The following is a 17,352-nucleotide window of genomic DNA, read 5'->3' on the forward strand; positions in this document are numbered from 1 at the left end:
CGATGCATCCAAACCTAAACGTAGTCCCATCCTCGTCTAATGCTGCCAGTTACCTGAAAGGATAACACAGTACTCTGAATGCTGATTAGTTCTGCACTATAAGCTTGATGGGCCTCAGGATGACGGGTGCTTACTGCCAAGTGTGTGAATCCCTGTACGGTGAGATATTTCATCCGTCAGTGTTTAGTGCGAGGACCCCGAGTAAGACCAAACCCTCAGGCAAGAAATGTCTAACTTAACACAGTCACGACTACTGTGCATCATCGGTGCCTCGTTTCCTGTTTAAAGCCGTCAAGAAGGAGCAACGTGAAGGGCAGATTGGTTTCAACACTTCTGCCAGCTTTGCTTATGCAACCCTGCTTATTTTCAGGAAGCGTGAGGTGCCTGCTGGCACTGCTTTCAGGCTTATTGTGCCTGCCCCAAGCACCCGGGCACCTCATCCGGACTAAAACTGCACCGCTCTGCCAGGCTTAAATGACGCTGCCACACTTGCTAACAAGGGTTATTTGTTTCCAGATCATGGAGCCGGCCTCCCGAACTCTCTGGCTTGCTTGAGAGCTTACACAACCGGCATTGTTCCGACGTTAGTGCGAGCTGAGGTGGAAAACATTGTGTCTATGAAGAGAGCGTGCCATGCTTGTCAACTCGTACCACGGTGTTTGTGTTTCGTTCGACACCCGGGAAGCCGCTCTATCGCGAAGACTCTCTTTTGAAGAACTTTTGTGTGTTCTTTGAAATGATCGTAGGAAGCGCAACGTGATTTTAATCAACCGCTGACGTCTGGTTTTCCTCTACGGTCTTACAGTGTTCCGAGGAATAGCCTTTGTGTGTTGTAGCATTACAGTTTCCTTCACTGGAACTAAGGGGTCCAGACCTGTTCCACGACCCTGTGCACAAGGGTGACCGTCACGTATTATTATTTTGTTTAAAGATCTTTGTTTTGTTTTGTTTTGGTTTTTTTTCCATTTAGTACTACCCTTCAAGACGCTAAATAAGATTACAGTTACATGTCTCCCAGAAGATAATATACGAACCATCCTGTTCAAAAGTTTACACCCCCCTGGTTCTTAATGTATCACGTTACCTTCTTGAGCATCAGTGAACGTTTGCACCTTGTTGCACCGAGTTGTCCTCGGTGTGAAAAGATGGATCTCAGCATCATATAGTCGCTGTTGGAAAGGGGTCAAAAAACAGTGGGCGGTTTAACTGCTCAGGGACTCGAGAAGAACTATCACAAAACATAAAAAAAAAATACAGTCGTGGATCGTCCAGGTTGCGACACACGGTATTAAGAATCGAGGGTGTGTAAACTTTTGAACGGGGTAATTTTTATAAATCCAGCTATTATTTTGTCTTGTGGATTATATGTAAACATCTGTTATGTGAAACAGCTTATTCAGGGCAGAACTTAATAAAAAAAAAAAAAACAACATGGGATTTTTACGATCCGTCCCATTTTGTTAACAGTTTTAAGATTTGGCAGATTCTACAAGGGGTATGCAAACTTTTGGGCACGACCGTATATATAAAATCACCCGCATCTAGAGCAAGATTGGGAATTGAGTACGGCGCGTCCGTGAGTACGTGCCGAGGATGGAGTGTCACTCCATCGCGAAATGAAGGAAGTCATGTTTTGCAACATGTATTGAAGCTGAAATTTTCTAGAAGTATGACAAACTTGTGATTCACAGAAGTGTGAAGGCATGCGCTGACCTGCACTCGACACGCACGTGTCCGGAGCGACTGTAAAACGGTCACGTAGTCGCGGACGTGCGTGCGCTCGACGCGTAACGTACTGTACAGTGAATGGGCTGTAATAACAGGGTGTAACCATGCAAGGTAATTTTTGGATACTACACTCCAAAGTGAGCGTGTCAAGGCAGGATATAAAGACGCTGTTTGTTTTCGTTTACGAAGTAACGGCATGGGTTCATAGTCGTTGGATTTACGAGAGCCTAATACAAAAAGGCTTGGATACCTGCTGAATTTATGAGAGTACTGTTCCCAGTTATTAGACCTTTTGGCGTTTGGATCCAGTTTTAACTGGGTCTTGAATTTCCTTCATGCAAAGTTGAACACATTGGTCTTCACAAACAGGCAGATCTAATCATTCTTAATGTCTGTGCGTCACAGGTTCTAGGACTTATAGGCGCTTGGAGTGCACAAACAACTTTAAATTAGCCTCGATGCTGTGTTGTCTGCCCGAATGGACGTCCTTTGACGTCACAGAGACATGGATCGCTTGTGGCAGAAATGTTTTAAGGGGTGGCCTAGTGGTTAAAGGCTCTAGGTTGCTGATCAGAAGGTACCTTCCTTTGTATTTACTGACCAGAAGGTTGTGAGTTTAAATCCCAAGACTGCCCAAGGGCCACTCTTGTGCTCCACCTGTAACTCTAAACCACACAGTATGTGTGAATTATAAGTCAATTTAGATAAAAGCATCTCACCATAGGGAAATTCTACCTAATGGAAATGTAATATAATGGTAACAAGTACTAAAAAATCACTCTAGGTCATTTTCTCTTCAAGTTCATCTGTATAATATAATATAATATAATATAATATAATATAATATATTTTTGCATTATAATGAGTTTTTTATTCATTCATTCGTAACATTATTTTTTATTGCATTTTAATTTATTCATTTTCATATGATTTCATTTTCGTGTGATTCATATTCATGTGACTCATTTACATGTGATTCATTTACTGATTTGCTTCTCTTTAAATCCAGTTTTAGACTGTGATGTTACAAAGGTCTTTCCAGATTAGATCGGACCTTTTTTAATATGAAGGTCACGATTAACTCGATAGAATTTTAAGCATCTCTAGAATAGGAACCAGAAGTCAGGCCTCCACTCTTGACTAAGGGGCACCACCACTATTAGCAAACAGTTTTGTGTGTTTATTTAAAAGATTCCCGGGTTAAAAGTAGACTAATTATACATCCACCAGTCGCGTAACGCTTCAGGTACAGGAAACGCTGTGAAAACACACATTTCTAGGAATGCCTTGTGTTTTCTCAGGACACTCCGCCAAAAGTGCTCATCGTCCACAATGGAGCCCTTTTCTGTATCGACAAGGTCGGCTTTGAATCAGTTGCATGACCTCACTGAATGTTTACTCTCATTATCAGATTTGTGCATGTAGTCACTCTGCAAACATTCCATGCCAACCTAAGACTTCCACATACACAAAGTGAAAAGATGTTAGCGGTGCGGATGATTGACAAGAAAGAAAAAAAAAAAAACATTGCCGAGGGGGGGTTTTTTTTTTTTTTTTTGATCGAGCAGATGTTGCCCAGCAAGCTGTTCATACTGCGACCTTCTGGAAAAAAAAGGAGTCCTGTTTATACATACGGGGGACTAGCGGGAGACTTGTTTCTGTAGTTTTTGATGATTTGTGGTGTGTTTATATTCTGACTGGAAGGAAATGGGGCTGGGGAAAGTTAAAAACATGTTTGTTTGCACGTTTCTGGTTAAATGTATTTGTACAGTTATGCAGACGCAGAGAAAAGGAGAACGTGTTACGGGCAGAAATGATAAAAAAATAAATAAATAAATAAATGGCGTCCGATAAATGGGTCATAAGTTGACTTTTGAGTTTAGGGTTTAGAGCCTATTTTAAACGAGACTTTGTAGAGTCTGTGATATCTAGCGTATTTGCATGATATTGTCTGTCTTTAATTGTCTTTCGACAATTTAATTGACTTTAATAAAGACTTATTTTATTTATTCTTCTTTTCCAAACCGTGTATTAAAATTCTTTAAATATTCGTTAAACAAAAACTTTGTACTTTTGATCTGTTTCTAGTTACATTTAATGGTGTGGAATGTCTGTGAGAAGTTAATTCTCGTTAGCACTTATAGCAGCTACAGACTGTCATCTCCTCAACATCCTCTCGTTTTTCCTTTCATTTAGAGTGGGGGAAATAAGTATTGGATGCGTCAACGTTTTTTTTTTTTTCAGTAAATATATTTCCAGTGAGGTTATTCACATGAAATTTTCATGTGTGTGAGCAGTGGAGTGCATGGACTATTGTTTTCTCTGTGACGATGGCACCTGCTGCCTCCAAGTGTTTCTGGAGCTCTTTCCGAGTGGTCCTTGGCTCTTGGGCTACTCTTCTGACTGTTCTTCTGACTCCCTGGTCAGAAATCTTGCGAGGATCTCCTGTACGTGGCCGGTTGATGACGGACCGATGTTGCTTCCACTTGTAGATAATGGGGTCAATGCTGCTTACTGGAAGATTCAGAAGTTTTGAAATACATCTGTATCCGATTCCATCGATATGTTTCTCAACAATAAGGTTGTGCAGGTCTTGGGAGAGCTCTTTGCTTTTACCCATCATGAGATGTTTCTTGTGTGACACCTTGGTAACGAAAAGCCTTTTTATAGACCATCAATGTACTAACCCAGCTGATATTAATCTGCACAGATAGGGGGTGTAATTACTTACGGATTTCAGCTGGTTCCTTGCCTTACCTAGCCTTGGAGAACTGCTTTTTCTTAGCGTGTTCAATACTTTTTACAGTGTCATTCCACTTAATTACACATAACTTTATTTACGGACTTTAATGTTGTGAATTCTTTATATTTGCGGAATTCTTGAGTTAATACTGATTTCTGGTGAAAATTTCATGCGAATAACCTCATTGGAAATATATTTACTGAAAACAATGTTGATTTGTCCAATACTTATTTCCCCCACGGTCACTTAATGCCTGTTTTATCTTCCATCGAGAGCTTCAGCAACACAATGTGAAAACTTTTCTCTTTTTAACTGTCGTTTTTCATCTCTTTCAGCTCAGTCAGGGGAATGTCCCTGGCATCGAGAGTGCTTCCTTGGCCATGGACACGGAAGAAGGCGTAGAAGTGGTGTGGAATGAGGTGCAGTTCTCGGACAAGAAGGTCTTCAAGGCTCATGAGGTGCGAGCAGTTAGATCCCTTATAAATATCATGTCATTTCACCCTTAAAGCGCACCTATTATGGTTTTGATAATAACGTGCCTAATTTTGTTTTAAAGCTCTCATACGGTAGATTTACACGCATCCGAGGTCAAAAAACACTTTAACGTGCTCATCATTTAAACTCCAGCGTTACCTTTTCCCCCCAGTGTCACAAACAACTCGTTCTAAATGATTCATTCTAAACTCCTCCTTTCAGAGAGCATACTCTGCTCTGATTGGTCAGACGTCCCAGTCTGTTGTGATTGGTCTAGCGCTGTCAGCGAGCAGCCGATGAAGACCAATGTCGGGGGTTTTTGTTACAAACCTACGTAGGTTAGTACAGGAAGTAAAGTCTGGAATCACTAACGAGTCGTTTCAGCTGTTCAGAATCGATTCCTTCTTTCGGGAGTCGATAACTCAGTTCGTCGTGCGCTTTGATTTGTGCAGAGTTTTTACATTCACAAACAGCTCTATATACACGCTACATGAAAGGGAATATCCGAACAACCATAATAAGTGCACTTTAAATCAGAGAGAGTCCCAAATAAACATGACTGTTGGAGCAAATCCTAGTACTCATGAGTTCTTAAAAACACCAATGTTAACAGTGATAATTATTAAATAAATAAATAAATAAAAACCAGAAAAAACAACATAGTGTCTTTTGTAAGGTTTTGTGTCACGTGCCACCGTTCTTCCCTTGACATTCTCAGTCACCTGATGAACCATCAGTCTTCAGTCTTTCCTTACACGTCACACTAATGCAAGAGCATCACTTCATCCAATGTGCGTTTTCCACCACAATCTCCAACCCTGTTTACTGATTTTATTCATTTTTTGTCTTTCACGTAGATCTAAATGTCAGGTGTCACATTTCCTTTTAAAACACAGCCAGTCTCGCAGTGTTTGTGCCTGAAGCATTCTCTGTGGCCGTGCCCCAATAATGAACCCTCTTTCGACGTAATTTAAGTAAATCCTTTCCTCTTGGCATTTTCATTCAAAATCGAGGTCAACCGTGTCTGCTCAGAATTTGTATACATGCCAAACAGCACGCTGTTATTTGCTATCACGTTATCACGACTATGTTATTTGCTTAATTGTATCATGCAGTACACGTATCTGGAAACATCTGCACTCGTTAATGAGGTTCTTCCCATCTGTACAAGTCAGCGGGATTAACCAGCGATAACGGCATTGAGTAAGGAATAAATCCCAAACGTATGTGCTGTTATAGGAATATATATATATATATATATATATAATATAATATAATATAATATAATGTAATGTAATTGCGGGGGGCGTGGAGGCGTGGAGAGATCGGAAGGGGGGGTGGAGAGATCGGAAGGGGGGGTGGAGAGATCGGAAGGGGGGGCGTGGAGAGCTCGGAAGGGGGGGTGGAGAGATCAGAAGAGTGGGGGGGGCGTGGAGAGATCGGAAGGGGGAGTGGAGAGATCGGAAGGGGGGGTGGAGAGATCGGAAGGGGGGGGGGGCGCAAATTGTTTTTAAGAAAAAGAAAAAAACACAGACGGGGCATCATTTGGGTTCTCGGTGTGTTTTATTGCTTTTCAAATAGAACGTGTATAAATGAAAAACCCCGCGTTCCTTCTCCCTGTCTATTTTGTTTTTGCTGGGGAGAGGCGGAGCTTAGCCTGCCTTTTATCTCGCTGTCAGTGCAGACCAGTGTTGCCAACGTAGTGACTTTTCAGACCCCGGGAAAGTGCCACATGACCCGGGAGGCTGGGAGGGGGCTTCAATTACAAAAGGTTGAGAACCTCTGATCTAGCCCAACACAAATCAGAGCTATTTTTTACCACCTAGCAGTTGATTATCTTCCTATAATCACATTTCCTGAAGTGTTTTTTCTTTCTTACACCACAGCCGATTATAGCAAGTGCTTTAAATGGGTTTTTTTAATTATTATTATTATTATTATTATTATTATTATTTACTGTAAGCGTGACACATGGTATGTTTTTGTTTTCAATTCATCACAGTTCCTGTTATCACTTCCATTATAATATCTACTGTATAAACAGTCATTCCCTCTCGGCAGCTTTTCATTTGACCAAGAAACCACAAACTGTAGTGTAGTGCAGATTTTCCCCATCACGGAAATCGTAAACGGCTTGTAGAGTGCTGCCAGTGGAGTCTAACGTACATGCTAAATAAACCTCTCCTCATAGAAAACTTCCCCATGTCAGGTTTTTACTATTGAAATATGAACGCATAACTAAAGTTATTTCCTTCGCTGGAGCTCCTTTTATACAAAATGAATGAACACCAGACTCGAGAATTCACCGCTGTTGTGGTATACAGAGTAATAACGGGAGTAATAAAGTAACGCTCGTCTTGTGTAACTGGTTTTAGACTTCATACAACGAGGTGTTGGTCTTCCCAGATGCCAGTCCCTCAAAGACCTTAGTGAACATGGTTTTACCATAAAACTGGGATACCATCAGATCCCCGGACTGGTTTTTCAGTGTGTGTACTGGATTCTCAATGTGTACTTTGGTTCATTAAGGCCTCGATGTGCTCAGGAGTGCAGGTTCTGTGCCATGTTCAGTCATACAGGATGGTATACGTCCATGTCTGTGTGTTATGGTCAAGATGCTGATTATAATGGGATGGATGTACTGTGTACTGATTTTTTTTTTGTGTGTGTGTGTGTGTGTGTGTAGGACCGAATCAAGGAAATGTTCGAGAACCTCATGCAGGTGGAGCACCCCAACATCGTTAAGTTTCATAAATACTGGCTGGACATGAGGGAGAACCGAGCCAGGGTGGGATATGATTTCATCAATGCACAAAAACACATTTTTAATTGAACCAAATTTTCAAGGTTCATTCCTTTGCTCGACAGGCTTTATAATTATTTATAATTTAATTACAATAAGTGACGCCAGTTGTTTTTTTTTTTTATTATCCAGGACATATCGATATGCAGATGCAGAATTGTCACCCTGTTTTTTTTTTGTTTGTTTGTTTGTTTGTTTTTTTATGAATAGACTTTGCTTTTCTTGAAATTTGTTCATTATACTATGTGAAACAATTGTCATTTTTATTTTATTTTTTTCAATTAAAAAAAAAAAGATTAGATTATGATTATAGTGCATCTGTGATTTACACATTTCTGTAGCCATCGTGGTGATCAGACGGCTATATTTTATTCTCCAGATCTATGATTCCTGCAAATTGGCTTCTATATAGGAACTATATTCATATATGAACTATACCTTCAAGATAAACGACGACGTAACGCCACTGTCTTCTCTCGCAGGTGATTTTCATCACAGAGTACATGTCCTCCGGAAGTCTTAAACAGTTTTTGAAGAAAACTAAGAAAAATCACAAGACTATGAATGTTAAGGTAGGACATTTTTGAAGTTGTCCCAGCTCCTCCTCTTATACGGGAGTTTGCAAGCAGTACACCACCACCCTGTGGTAAAGGAGGAACCGTACTTTTGAATCCACACACCCTGTCAGCACAATTCCCTCTGTTCGTGTGTGTGTGTGTGTCTGTCTCATTCTCTTTGTGTATTTTGTGTTGTAGGCATGGAAACGCTGGTGCACACAGATCTTGTCTGCCCTCAGGTAAGACACCAGACCAGTCCCGTTACTGTTAGGAGAAGACATTCAAACGTCCATTAATATCTGTACAGATTTGTATTGATTTAATTCATTTATTAATCAGAAAATGTAAGTAGTTTCGCTTACTAAAACTGATATAAAGTCCTATAAGGCAGCAAGAACTATTTATTTATTTATTTATTTATTTATTTATTTATTTGATATTAAGTTGGGGTTTTTTTTGTTTGTTTGTTTTGGTTTTTTTAAAGGCTGTTTTTTAATTGCCTTTGACTCGAGGATGATGGTCGTGATGAACACTGTGAGTCCTATAAACTTCAGTGCTGCGATACACATGTCGGTCTGCGTTTTCCAGACTGATATTCCAGACGAAAAGCCTTTTCATAGACAGCTGATATTAATCTGCACAGATAGGATCTATAATTACTTACGGATTTCGGCTGGTTCCTTGCCTTGGAGAACCGCTTTTTCTTAGCGTGTTCAATACTTTTTCTTCGCCCCGTGTCGTTCCACTTAATTATACACAACTTTATTTATAGACTTTAATGTTGTGAGTTCTTTACAATTCCGGAATTCTTGAGTTCATACTGATGTCTGGTGGAATTTTCACGTGAATATCCTCACTGGAAATATATTTACTGAAGAAAAATGTTCAATACTTATTTCCCCCACTGTGTATATTATAAAATTTCGAAAAAACGCCTTATCCACCTTTTTATACTCTGAAATGCATATTACAGGTAGCACAATATGGCATTAGGTATCACTATGGTATCAGTTCTTTATCCGTCATGAAATAAACTGTAAAAGCGTCAGATTTTTTGACCTGACGTGTTTGCCTCTTGAAACGTAGGCGACCCTTGTAGTGTATTTCAAGGACACCGTGTCTAACAGTAACACTTTATTATTAATGTTATCACTAGTACACCCAAAAGATAAAGAACTGACAGATTAAGATTTGTTTATCATGCAAACCCGAATGCTTGACCATGCATGACTATGTCTCGAATAGGTGTTTTCACGCCGCTCAGTCCAAATCAGAGAGCAATTGTTTACTGCATGGTTTGACAACACTTCATGCTTTAATTCAAATGGACTAAATCCTGCATAAGTGAGAGCCCCATAATAACGATCGTAATTACTTTTGAGGACGGTACAGCGGTTCTGTCGCTTTTCCACATTTCACTTTGTTCTTTCCTACCACCAGCTACCTGCACTCATGTGATCCACCCATCATCCATGGAAACCTGACCTGCGACACCATCTTCATCCAGCACAACGGCCTCATAAAGATCGGCTCAGGTGCAGTAAGGCCTCCTCGCTCTGTCGTTCTGAAACTACAGCGTCTGTAGCTAATCGTTATTTCTGTCTCCCTCCACAGTGTGGCACAGGCTTTTCGTCAATGGTAAATCCTCTTTTACTCTGCATTTTTCTCTACACGTGCTTGTTTTTCTATATCATGGCCCTGGGTAGAAACACCCCACATTTAACTGAAGCTCTTGATGTGTATCTGCATCTGCCTCCAGATGATTGGTTGAGTGGATAAATCGCATGAATATACAGGTGTTTCTATTATAATATCCGGTGAGCGTACGTATGAAATGACGTATTCGTCCTGGGTTCAAATATTCTGTCCATTTTCTCCTTTTCCTACCTGGTAGTGTTTCTCCGTCCATTATCTACTCTCTAAAGAGCCGCTTTCTTCCCGATGTACAATATCGAAATATGTCCTTAAGAAAAAGACAAAACTGCAACGAGAACTGTTCGTGTCTCGTCACCATGACGTTGTCAATCATAACATCCACAATGGGCAAATAATAATAATGTTGCGTGTATATATATATATATATATATGTATACACGTGCATTACGTTATGCTGTAATTTTACCTCAGTATTTTGCTTAATATTCATGCCCTGTTATTTTACTTGAATTGCTGTAAATAGGGGTAGAGTACTGTAAGCAATCTCCAATGGGATGCCTAGTGGCCTAGTACTTCATAATCCTCACAGCTGCAGTTTACATGGACGTTCTGCCTTTATATAAATACACAAAGGAAGACAAGCTTGTGTTTGATGAGGCTGTTTGTATGTCTTTCCCAGTATTCCCAGAGGCCATCCATGGGAACGTGCACCAGCACCGAGACGAGACACGCAATCAGCACTACTTTGCTCCAGAGTACGGCTGTAAGTGTCTGTCTAGCGCTCTTCCGCTCTCTCTCATTCTCTCTCTCTCTTTCTGCATTTTTTTTCTTTAGTTCTTCCCAGATATTCTTTAAAAAGTTCCAGTATTTCATTTCTCCTTTTGTTTTTTTCTCTGCAGTTGCTGACGACGACTACTCCATCGATATATATTCTTTCGGTATCTGTGCTTTGGAGGTACACAGCTCAAAACTGACTTGAAAAATGAAAACCATGCCGTTCAGTCATTCAAAAAAAAAAAACTCGACGACAATGGCTGATGATGTTCTGTTTTTCTCACTCCACTCAAGATGGCCGTTCTGGAGATTCAGGCCAATGGTGACACTGCTGTTTCCAAAGAGGCCATAGCACATGCTGGGCAGTCACTGGAGGACCCTCTCATGAGGGTAAACAGACATGCATAGGATTTTATTATAAGAAGTATGTGCGGGTACAGGACTGCTGGAAACTACTGCAAGAAATGTTCACCATAAAAAAACAAAAACAAACAAAAAACCCCAGCAACACTAGTTGAAAAGAACTAGTTAAACACTGCACAATATATGTCTAACCTGTAACTTGGTTATAAGACAATGATACACATTTATACATGTGAGACTATTGTAATAAAATCAAATAAAATACGTAATGACTATCAATCGGCCAGGTGAAAACAAGCACAGCTTTATTTAAACATTATATGGATGCACTATACTCCTTCATGAGACTAGGGTGATATCTAAATTCTTGTGGAACCTAAAATGCAGCCTGTATAGCTTGAATAAGCTTGGAATAATGTGCGTTCTGAACTAGCTGAAGCTTTCTTAAAGCGACAACAAGGCAGCCAGCTGGCCAAACACTGACGGGTATGAAAACAAACCGTTTCTCTCAGTATCACGCTAAGGTTCTCGGTTTAATGCAGGGCTAGCGTGTGCCTTCTTCTGGTCATGTTTTTATGCAGATTTTCCAGATGTGGGATTGAAATGATAACCTGGTCGCTTGCTCGAGTTTCCGCATAGTCATGTTTGTCTTATGATGATGAGTAATAATTGAAACAGATTCACTTGTATGCTTACTCAGGAGTTTACGCAGTCATGCGTGCGCACAGAGGCCAAGATCAGGCCGACAGCTCATGACCTGCTGTTCCACAGAGTGCTGTTCGAAGTCCACTCCTTGAAGCTGCTCGCCGCACACTGCTTCATCAGCAACCAGTGTACGTGAACACACATTCTGAGAATGGCTCCTGTTAGAAAATGGGAGAATTTCTTCTTCTTCTTCTTCTTCTTCTTCTTCTTCTTCTTGGGCAAAAGTCCATATTCTTGTTGCTGTTAAATTCAACTGGATTTCATTTCAAATTACGCAGCACACGGTTACGGGAATTCGTTTCAGTGAGCGGTAGAGGAAAATATACTAAATATAGTGCCCTTTTATAACTAATGAAGGGTGGATGTTGTACAGTACTATATAGTTATATAGTAATCACAGATAGGACGCAAAACCATTTTTGTCTAATAGCTGAACAAGTTTAAATGAAATTATTTTCATGAATGCCTTATTTTTTTTGTTCCAGATCAAGCAGAGGAAATAATTATGGAATCACTCAACGATGAGGGGGGGGTGGAAAAATCATGGAATCACCATGTAATTCCCATTTCTAAAACAAAGTCTATAAACGCCATGAATGAAAAACAATGAAAACAATTTCATTAAACTTGTATGAGGAATGTTCAGCTATTAAGCAAAAATTGTTCCGTGTCCTATGTGTGATTTGTTTATTCGCTACGAAGGAAAAATCTCGGAAGGTGATTCCGTAATTTTTGCCAGGGGTTGTATCATATTTGCCGTACGATCGATTCCACCTCTTAGGGTCCCAACGTGTAAGGTCTTGTGTAAACAGAAATAAATGGGGAACATGAAGTTGCAGAAGGTCTTTCATGGTGGGGGGGGGTTTTTTTAATGCGAAAAATATTAGTATCATTTTTTAAGAACTATCTGATTATGAAACAGATCTGCTTCCTGAGAATTGTGTAGAGGAGAAGACCAAGGCTATAGACCCAAATGGCATCATGGCAGAGATAAACCACAGCGACCGGCCGGGAATCCAGCTAAAGTATTTTTACTCGTGTGTCTTTTGCTACATTTCTGCCCGTTGCGCTTGACTTCTCTCCCCTCACTGCCTTCTCTTCTATATGAAAGGTACTCCCATGTCTCTCCGCTGGAGCTGGACAAGTTCCTTGAGGATGTTAAGTAAGTGTGAAGGGGACGGGGGCTGGTTAAAGACGTGTGGTTTTATTTTGAACCCGTTATTATATCCATTTGAATGTGTTTCATGATCGTTTTATCGTATTGTTTATGGTATTTGTTCAGGAATGGGATCTACCCCCTAATGAACTTTGCCTCACAGCGGCCGCATCCTATTCCACGTGCCCTCTCTCTGTCCCAGGAGCATATGGAGACGGTGAAGACTCCAACTCCAGAGCCTCAGGAGACCGAGACCAGGAAGGTTGGCAAAAATGTGCAGTTTGTTAATTACTCAAGAAAGACAGACAGAATATCCTAGTCTATATATAAACTGGATCTGGTTTTCTGAGAGAGTTTCTATTATGAGAGTTAAATGGTTTTCCAGTACGCACTTAAAACCCTCATATCGCATATCATATACCCACATGGAGTGTTCATGAATTTCACGCAGGTTATCCAGATGCACTGTAATTTAGAGGCTAACGAAGAAGGCACCAGGAGTCATGTAAGTCAGCGCACGCCTCCTTTAATTCAGACACGTTGTCCCTCGACTTGACTTTGTATACAGAAAACATTCTGTTTCCTGTCTCTTCAGCTTTCTCTGTTTCTGAAGATGGACGACAAACTGCACCGCCAGCTCAGCTGCGACGTTCTTCCAAGTAAGTCGACCTACAGCGTCATCTTCGGTAGCCTTATTCAGCCTGGCTTAAAAGTATCCACGATTAAATGTTCTTGTATGCAATAATTCTTGATTTAAAGTGCTAATGATAACTTTTATGGTTAGCTACCAGAAAAGTAGCAGTTATTTATCATTAGATATTTCAGCTTGTTGTAATAATACACCGTAACACACTACAAGTTTTACTATACACGTCTGGCGCATATACTGTGCTGTTTAAACATTTGTAGGGATGTGTCGGTTTGTGCGTGTAACAAATGCCTTAAAAGTTGTGCTGTGGGATTTTTGAAATATTATAACTTTTAAAAGACTTTTTTATAGATCATACATACCGGAGAATAATTAGACAGGACTAGCATTCTGAAAAAGGAACGCTGCAAAAAGATATTTCGATTTTTGCTATTGGGTTGCATCTTTAACTAGCTTTTTAATTAGAGACTAAATATGTTGTTGTTGTTGTTGTTGTTTGTTTTTTTTAGCTGACCACCCCAGAGATCTGGCCAGTGAGCTGGTCCACCATGCATTTATAAGCGAGGTGAGTCGAATAGCCTTTTCTACAACACAAATGTCTGACATCATTCACACCAACAGGCAGTCTTGTGCGTGTGCGCTGTTTAACCAATGATTTCATTAACGATGATGTGATTATGTGCTGATGTTGGACAGGATGACTGTGAGAAGTTGGCATGCTTTTTGGAAGAGGCGCTGGGGAAACACTGGGGTGGGGCTTCCACGTCTCCGTCGTCCATCGTGTTAATGCACTGAGTCGCACCGGAGCACTGTTGTGAAGCAGGGAAGTCCTCTGTTGCAAAGCAGGGAAGTCGGCTGGAGCTGGTCTTAAGAGAAAAGAAGCAGGGAGCTGAAGCGTTACCGGAAGTGCAAGAGTTTTAAACGGGGGGGGGGAAGGGGCAGGGGCACAACATGAAGTCTTGAAGCGATAGAATCGAACAGCTCCGAGGTAGCAAGGCTGTACAGAACTCGGACCATTGACATTATCTCAAAACACAACAGGCATGTTGTTCTTTCACCGGTGATGAATCCACCTTGTATTCCTTTATATGTTTGATAGATTTTTGTGGACATTCTCAGTGCCGTTTTATCATGCTGGATGGTAATACCCATCCTCTATCCAAGAAGTTTCTGCCAAAGGAAAATGCCACAGAAGTAAAGCCTTAGAAGCAAAGGACTTGGAGAAGAAACAAGAAAGGGTACTGCTGGTACAAATAATTGGTAGTACAAATAGTCTCATGGGTCTGCCAGCCCATGTGTCTTAAACTGTCATGGTTTTTTCTTTTCTTTTCTTTTCTTTTTTTTTTTTTTAAAGATAACTGCAGTGCGTATTTATTTATTGTTTAACTATTAAACATGACTAGAAAGTGTGACTTGTAAAACTCCCAGAGATGGAAACTTTCCCAATATGTGATGTGTTTTATTCCCTGCAAAAGAATGATTGAATAAATGCGTGACCAGGAGCTGATGAATGTACAGTACTGTAGCAAAGTGCCCTTTGGTTTTCGTTATAGTCCGATTGCTTCTCCCAATGTGAGACCTAAAATATCGAAAAGGACTGGTTCTTACCAAGCACAAAGTGCCTAAGTAAGAAATGAATGTGTCAAAAGTACACCGAGTGGTATTGCCATTAATCCCTGAGCTTGATTTGTACAGATTTGTGGTTCACTGGCAATAACCTTAGACTTGCTAAACTTCACGAGTATGCTTTTTATCTGTGTGTAATCTATGCTAAATATTCTTAATACTTAATATTTGGGTACTATCCATAGAACAAGGGCACACTACGTAAACACCCTTACACTCACTAGCCATTTTAATAGGTTTTAACACGTGTCCCTGCCCATTCATGCAATTATCGAATCAGCTAATTGAGTGGCAGCAGTGCAATATATTTCAATCATGCCGATACAGACCGGGTGCTTCGGTTAATCTTTAATGTTGATGTAAATAGCAAATGTAATCTCAGTGACCATGAATATAATGAGCCAGACGTTGCGGATTAAATATTTAGGAAACCGATGATCTGGGACTTTCCTACACAGCAGTCTAGAGCGTTTCCACAGAATGCTGGGGGAGGGACGAAACATCCAGTGAGCAACAGTTCTGCGGGTGGAGACGCCTTGTTGATGAGAGAGATCAGAAAAGAAAGGCCAGTTTCATCTGACAGGAAGGATGCGGTAACGCAAATAACGCTCACTACGCTTGTAAAGAGTGGTTATTTGAGTTACCGTAGCCTTCCTGTCCGCTCGAACCTGTCTGGCTGTTCTCCTCTTGACTTCTCACATCAACTCTCATCGTCAAACAACGAAGTACTCGCACCAGCCCATCTAGCATGACGCTAAGATAATATTTTCCCCCATACTGATGTTAACTCAAGCTCTTTATCGACATGATTTTACGAACTGTGCTGCTTCCGCACGATTGGCTGCACGGCTCTGTGCTCCGATGGTATCGGATAAAAGAATCTTCCGACCGATTAAAAGTAATAGAGCAGAAATCTGCCAAGCTGCTGTTGAAAGAATGGTTTAGTAGAAACCTTTAGGATATAGCAAATGAGTTCTGCCATTGTACCTGGAACATTTTGACTTGTAGAACACTTATCACGCACTATCAAACGTGACCAAAGTAGCACCATTTTTCTGTGAACTGGACTTTCTAGTCCAAGCCTACAGGCACTTTATAATGTGAAATATATCCCTTCATACGATTGATAAAAATTCGTCACGATATGACGTTTAACATGTTGGATGAGAAGGAATCCCTCCATCAAGGTTAAAAGGGCTGTTCTTAGTTTTGAGTTTGCATCATATGCAGCAGTATTTGCAATGTTTGTTCCGTTAAAGCGCCGTTTACATACACATATGTATATGGAAACCAAGTGAGTTACATGCCAAAAGAACACTGGAATCAATACTGGCAGCTGGGGTTGGAGTAGATGAATTCAAAAGAAGCCTCTGGAAAAATCTTACTAGGATTTTTGGTTTGGGGTTTTTTTTATTGTATAATTGCAAATCAGTATTGTGGGGTTTTTTTTTTTGTTTGTTTGTTTGTTTGTTTTTTCTCATGCCGTTTATGCCAACGCTATCAAAAATATTTCCTTAATATTAATTGTTTTAGCTAGAAGACCACTTTTTTTTTTTTTTAGTTTTAGTACAATAATATCGCCCCTGATAAACCTGGATATTTCAGTGATTCCTCATTTGGACTTCAGGGAGATTTCAGTGATAGTACCACATTTGTGAATGGCTTTGGCTCTGAAAGGTTTCCATTTATCTCAATACTTTTGCATGTCAGAACCTGAATGTTTTTTTTACCAAGTTTTTTGGTAAAGTTGTATGTGGAAGCGTAGTATATGACCAGCCACCACATCATTTTGATATAATTGTAACCTTTGATCATTTTCCGGAAGGACAGGTAATTTAATTTTTAAAAAAAAAATTTTAAAAACCTTCTCAATTATATCCTGAATCATTTTAGCATCAACCTGAAATCCTGGACATTGTGGAAAGTAGCTATAGTATGATATATAGATAAAGGAAGAAATTCATGTGTATAACAATGATTGGTGACATCCTCCCAGGCCTTGGTTAGATAGTTCTCTGTACATTCGGCTTTTCTGATTTATGCAATTTTTATTTTTATTTGTGTCAAATATTGTCTGTTATTCAAATTGCTCAATAAAATCTTAAGAATCATAAAATA

The 17,352-nt window shown here is 40.2% G+C and overlaps 1 protein-coding gene across 1 annotated transcript in view; it reads left to right on the plus strand.

The window, feature by feature from the left end:
• nrbp2a (nuclear receptor binding protein 2a) overlaps positions 1 to 17,352 on the plus strand; it is a 42,391-nt gene extending 25,039 nt beyond the window's left edge. Inside the window, exons 2-18 of the mRNA XM_053628063.1 lie at positions 4,807 to 4,929; positions 7,632 to 7,733; positions 8,231 to 8,320; positions 8,504 to 8,544; positions 9,746 to 9,840; positions 9,920 to 9,943; positions 10,641 to 10,724; positions 10,861 to 10,916; positions 11,030 to 11,125; positions 11,799 to 11,931; positions 12,726 to 12,828; positions 12,915 to 12,965; positions 13,086 to 13,221; positions 13,411 to 13,464; positions 13,555 to 13,618; positions 14,118 to 14,173; positions 14,305 to 17,352. Coding sequence (XP_053484038.1) covers positions 4,807 to 4,929; positions 7,632 to 7,733; positions 8,231 to 8,320; positions 8,504 to 8,544; positions 9,746 to 9,840; positions 9,920 to 9,943; positions 10,641 to 10,724; positions 10,861 to 10,916; positions 11,030 to 11,125; positions 11,799 to 11,931; positions 12,726 to 12,828; positions 12,915 to 12,965; positions 13,086 to 13,221; positions 13,411 to 13,464; positions 13,555 to 13,618; positions 14,118 to 14,173; positions 14,305 to 14,403 — 1,407 coding nt within the window. The 3' untranslated portion in view covers positions 14,404 to 17,352. The remainder of the gene's footprint in view (positions 1 to 4,806; positions 4,930 to 7,631; positions 7,734 to 8,230; positions 8,321 to 8,503; positions 8,545 to 9,745; positions 9,841 to 9,919; positions 9,944 to 10,640; positions 10,725 to 10,860; positions 10,917 to 11,029; positions 11,126 to 11,798; positions 11,932 to 12,725; positions 12,829 to 12,914; positions 12,966 to 13,085; positions 13,222 to 13,410; positions 13,465 to 13,554; positions 13,619 to 14,117; positions 14,174 to 14,304) is intronic.

The sequence above is a fragment of the Ictalurus furcatus genome, chromosome 7 (genome assembly GCF_023375685.1).
Source record: "Ictalurus furcatus strain D&B chromosome 7, Billie_1.0, whole genome shotgun sequence".
Classification (NCBI taxonomy): Eukaryota; Metazoa; Chordata; class Actinopteri; order Siluriformes; family Ictaluridae; genus Ictalurus; species Ictalurus furcatus.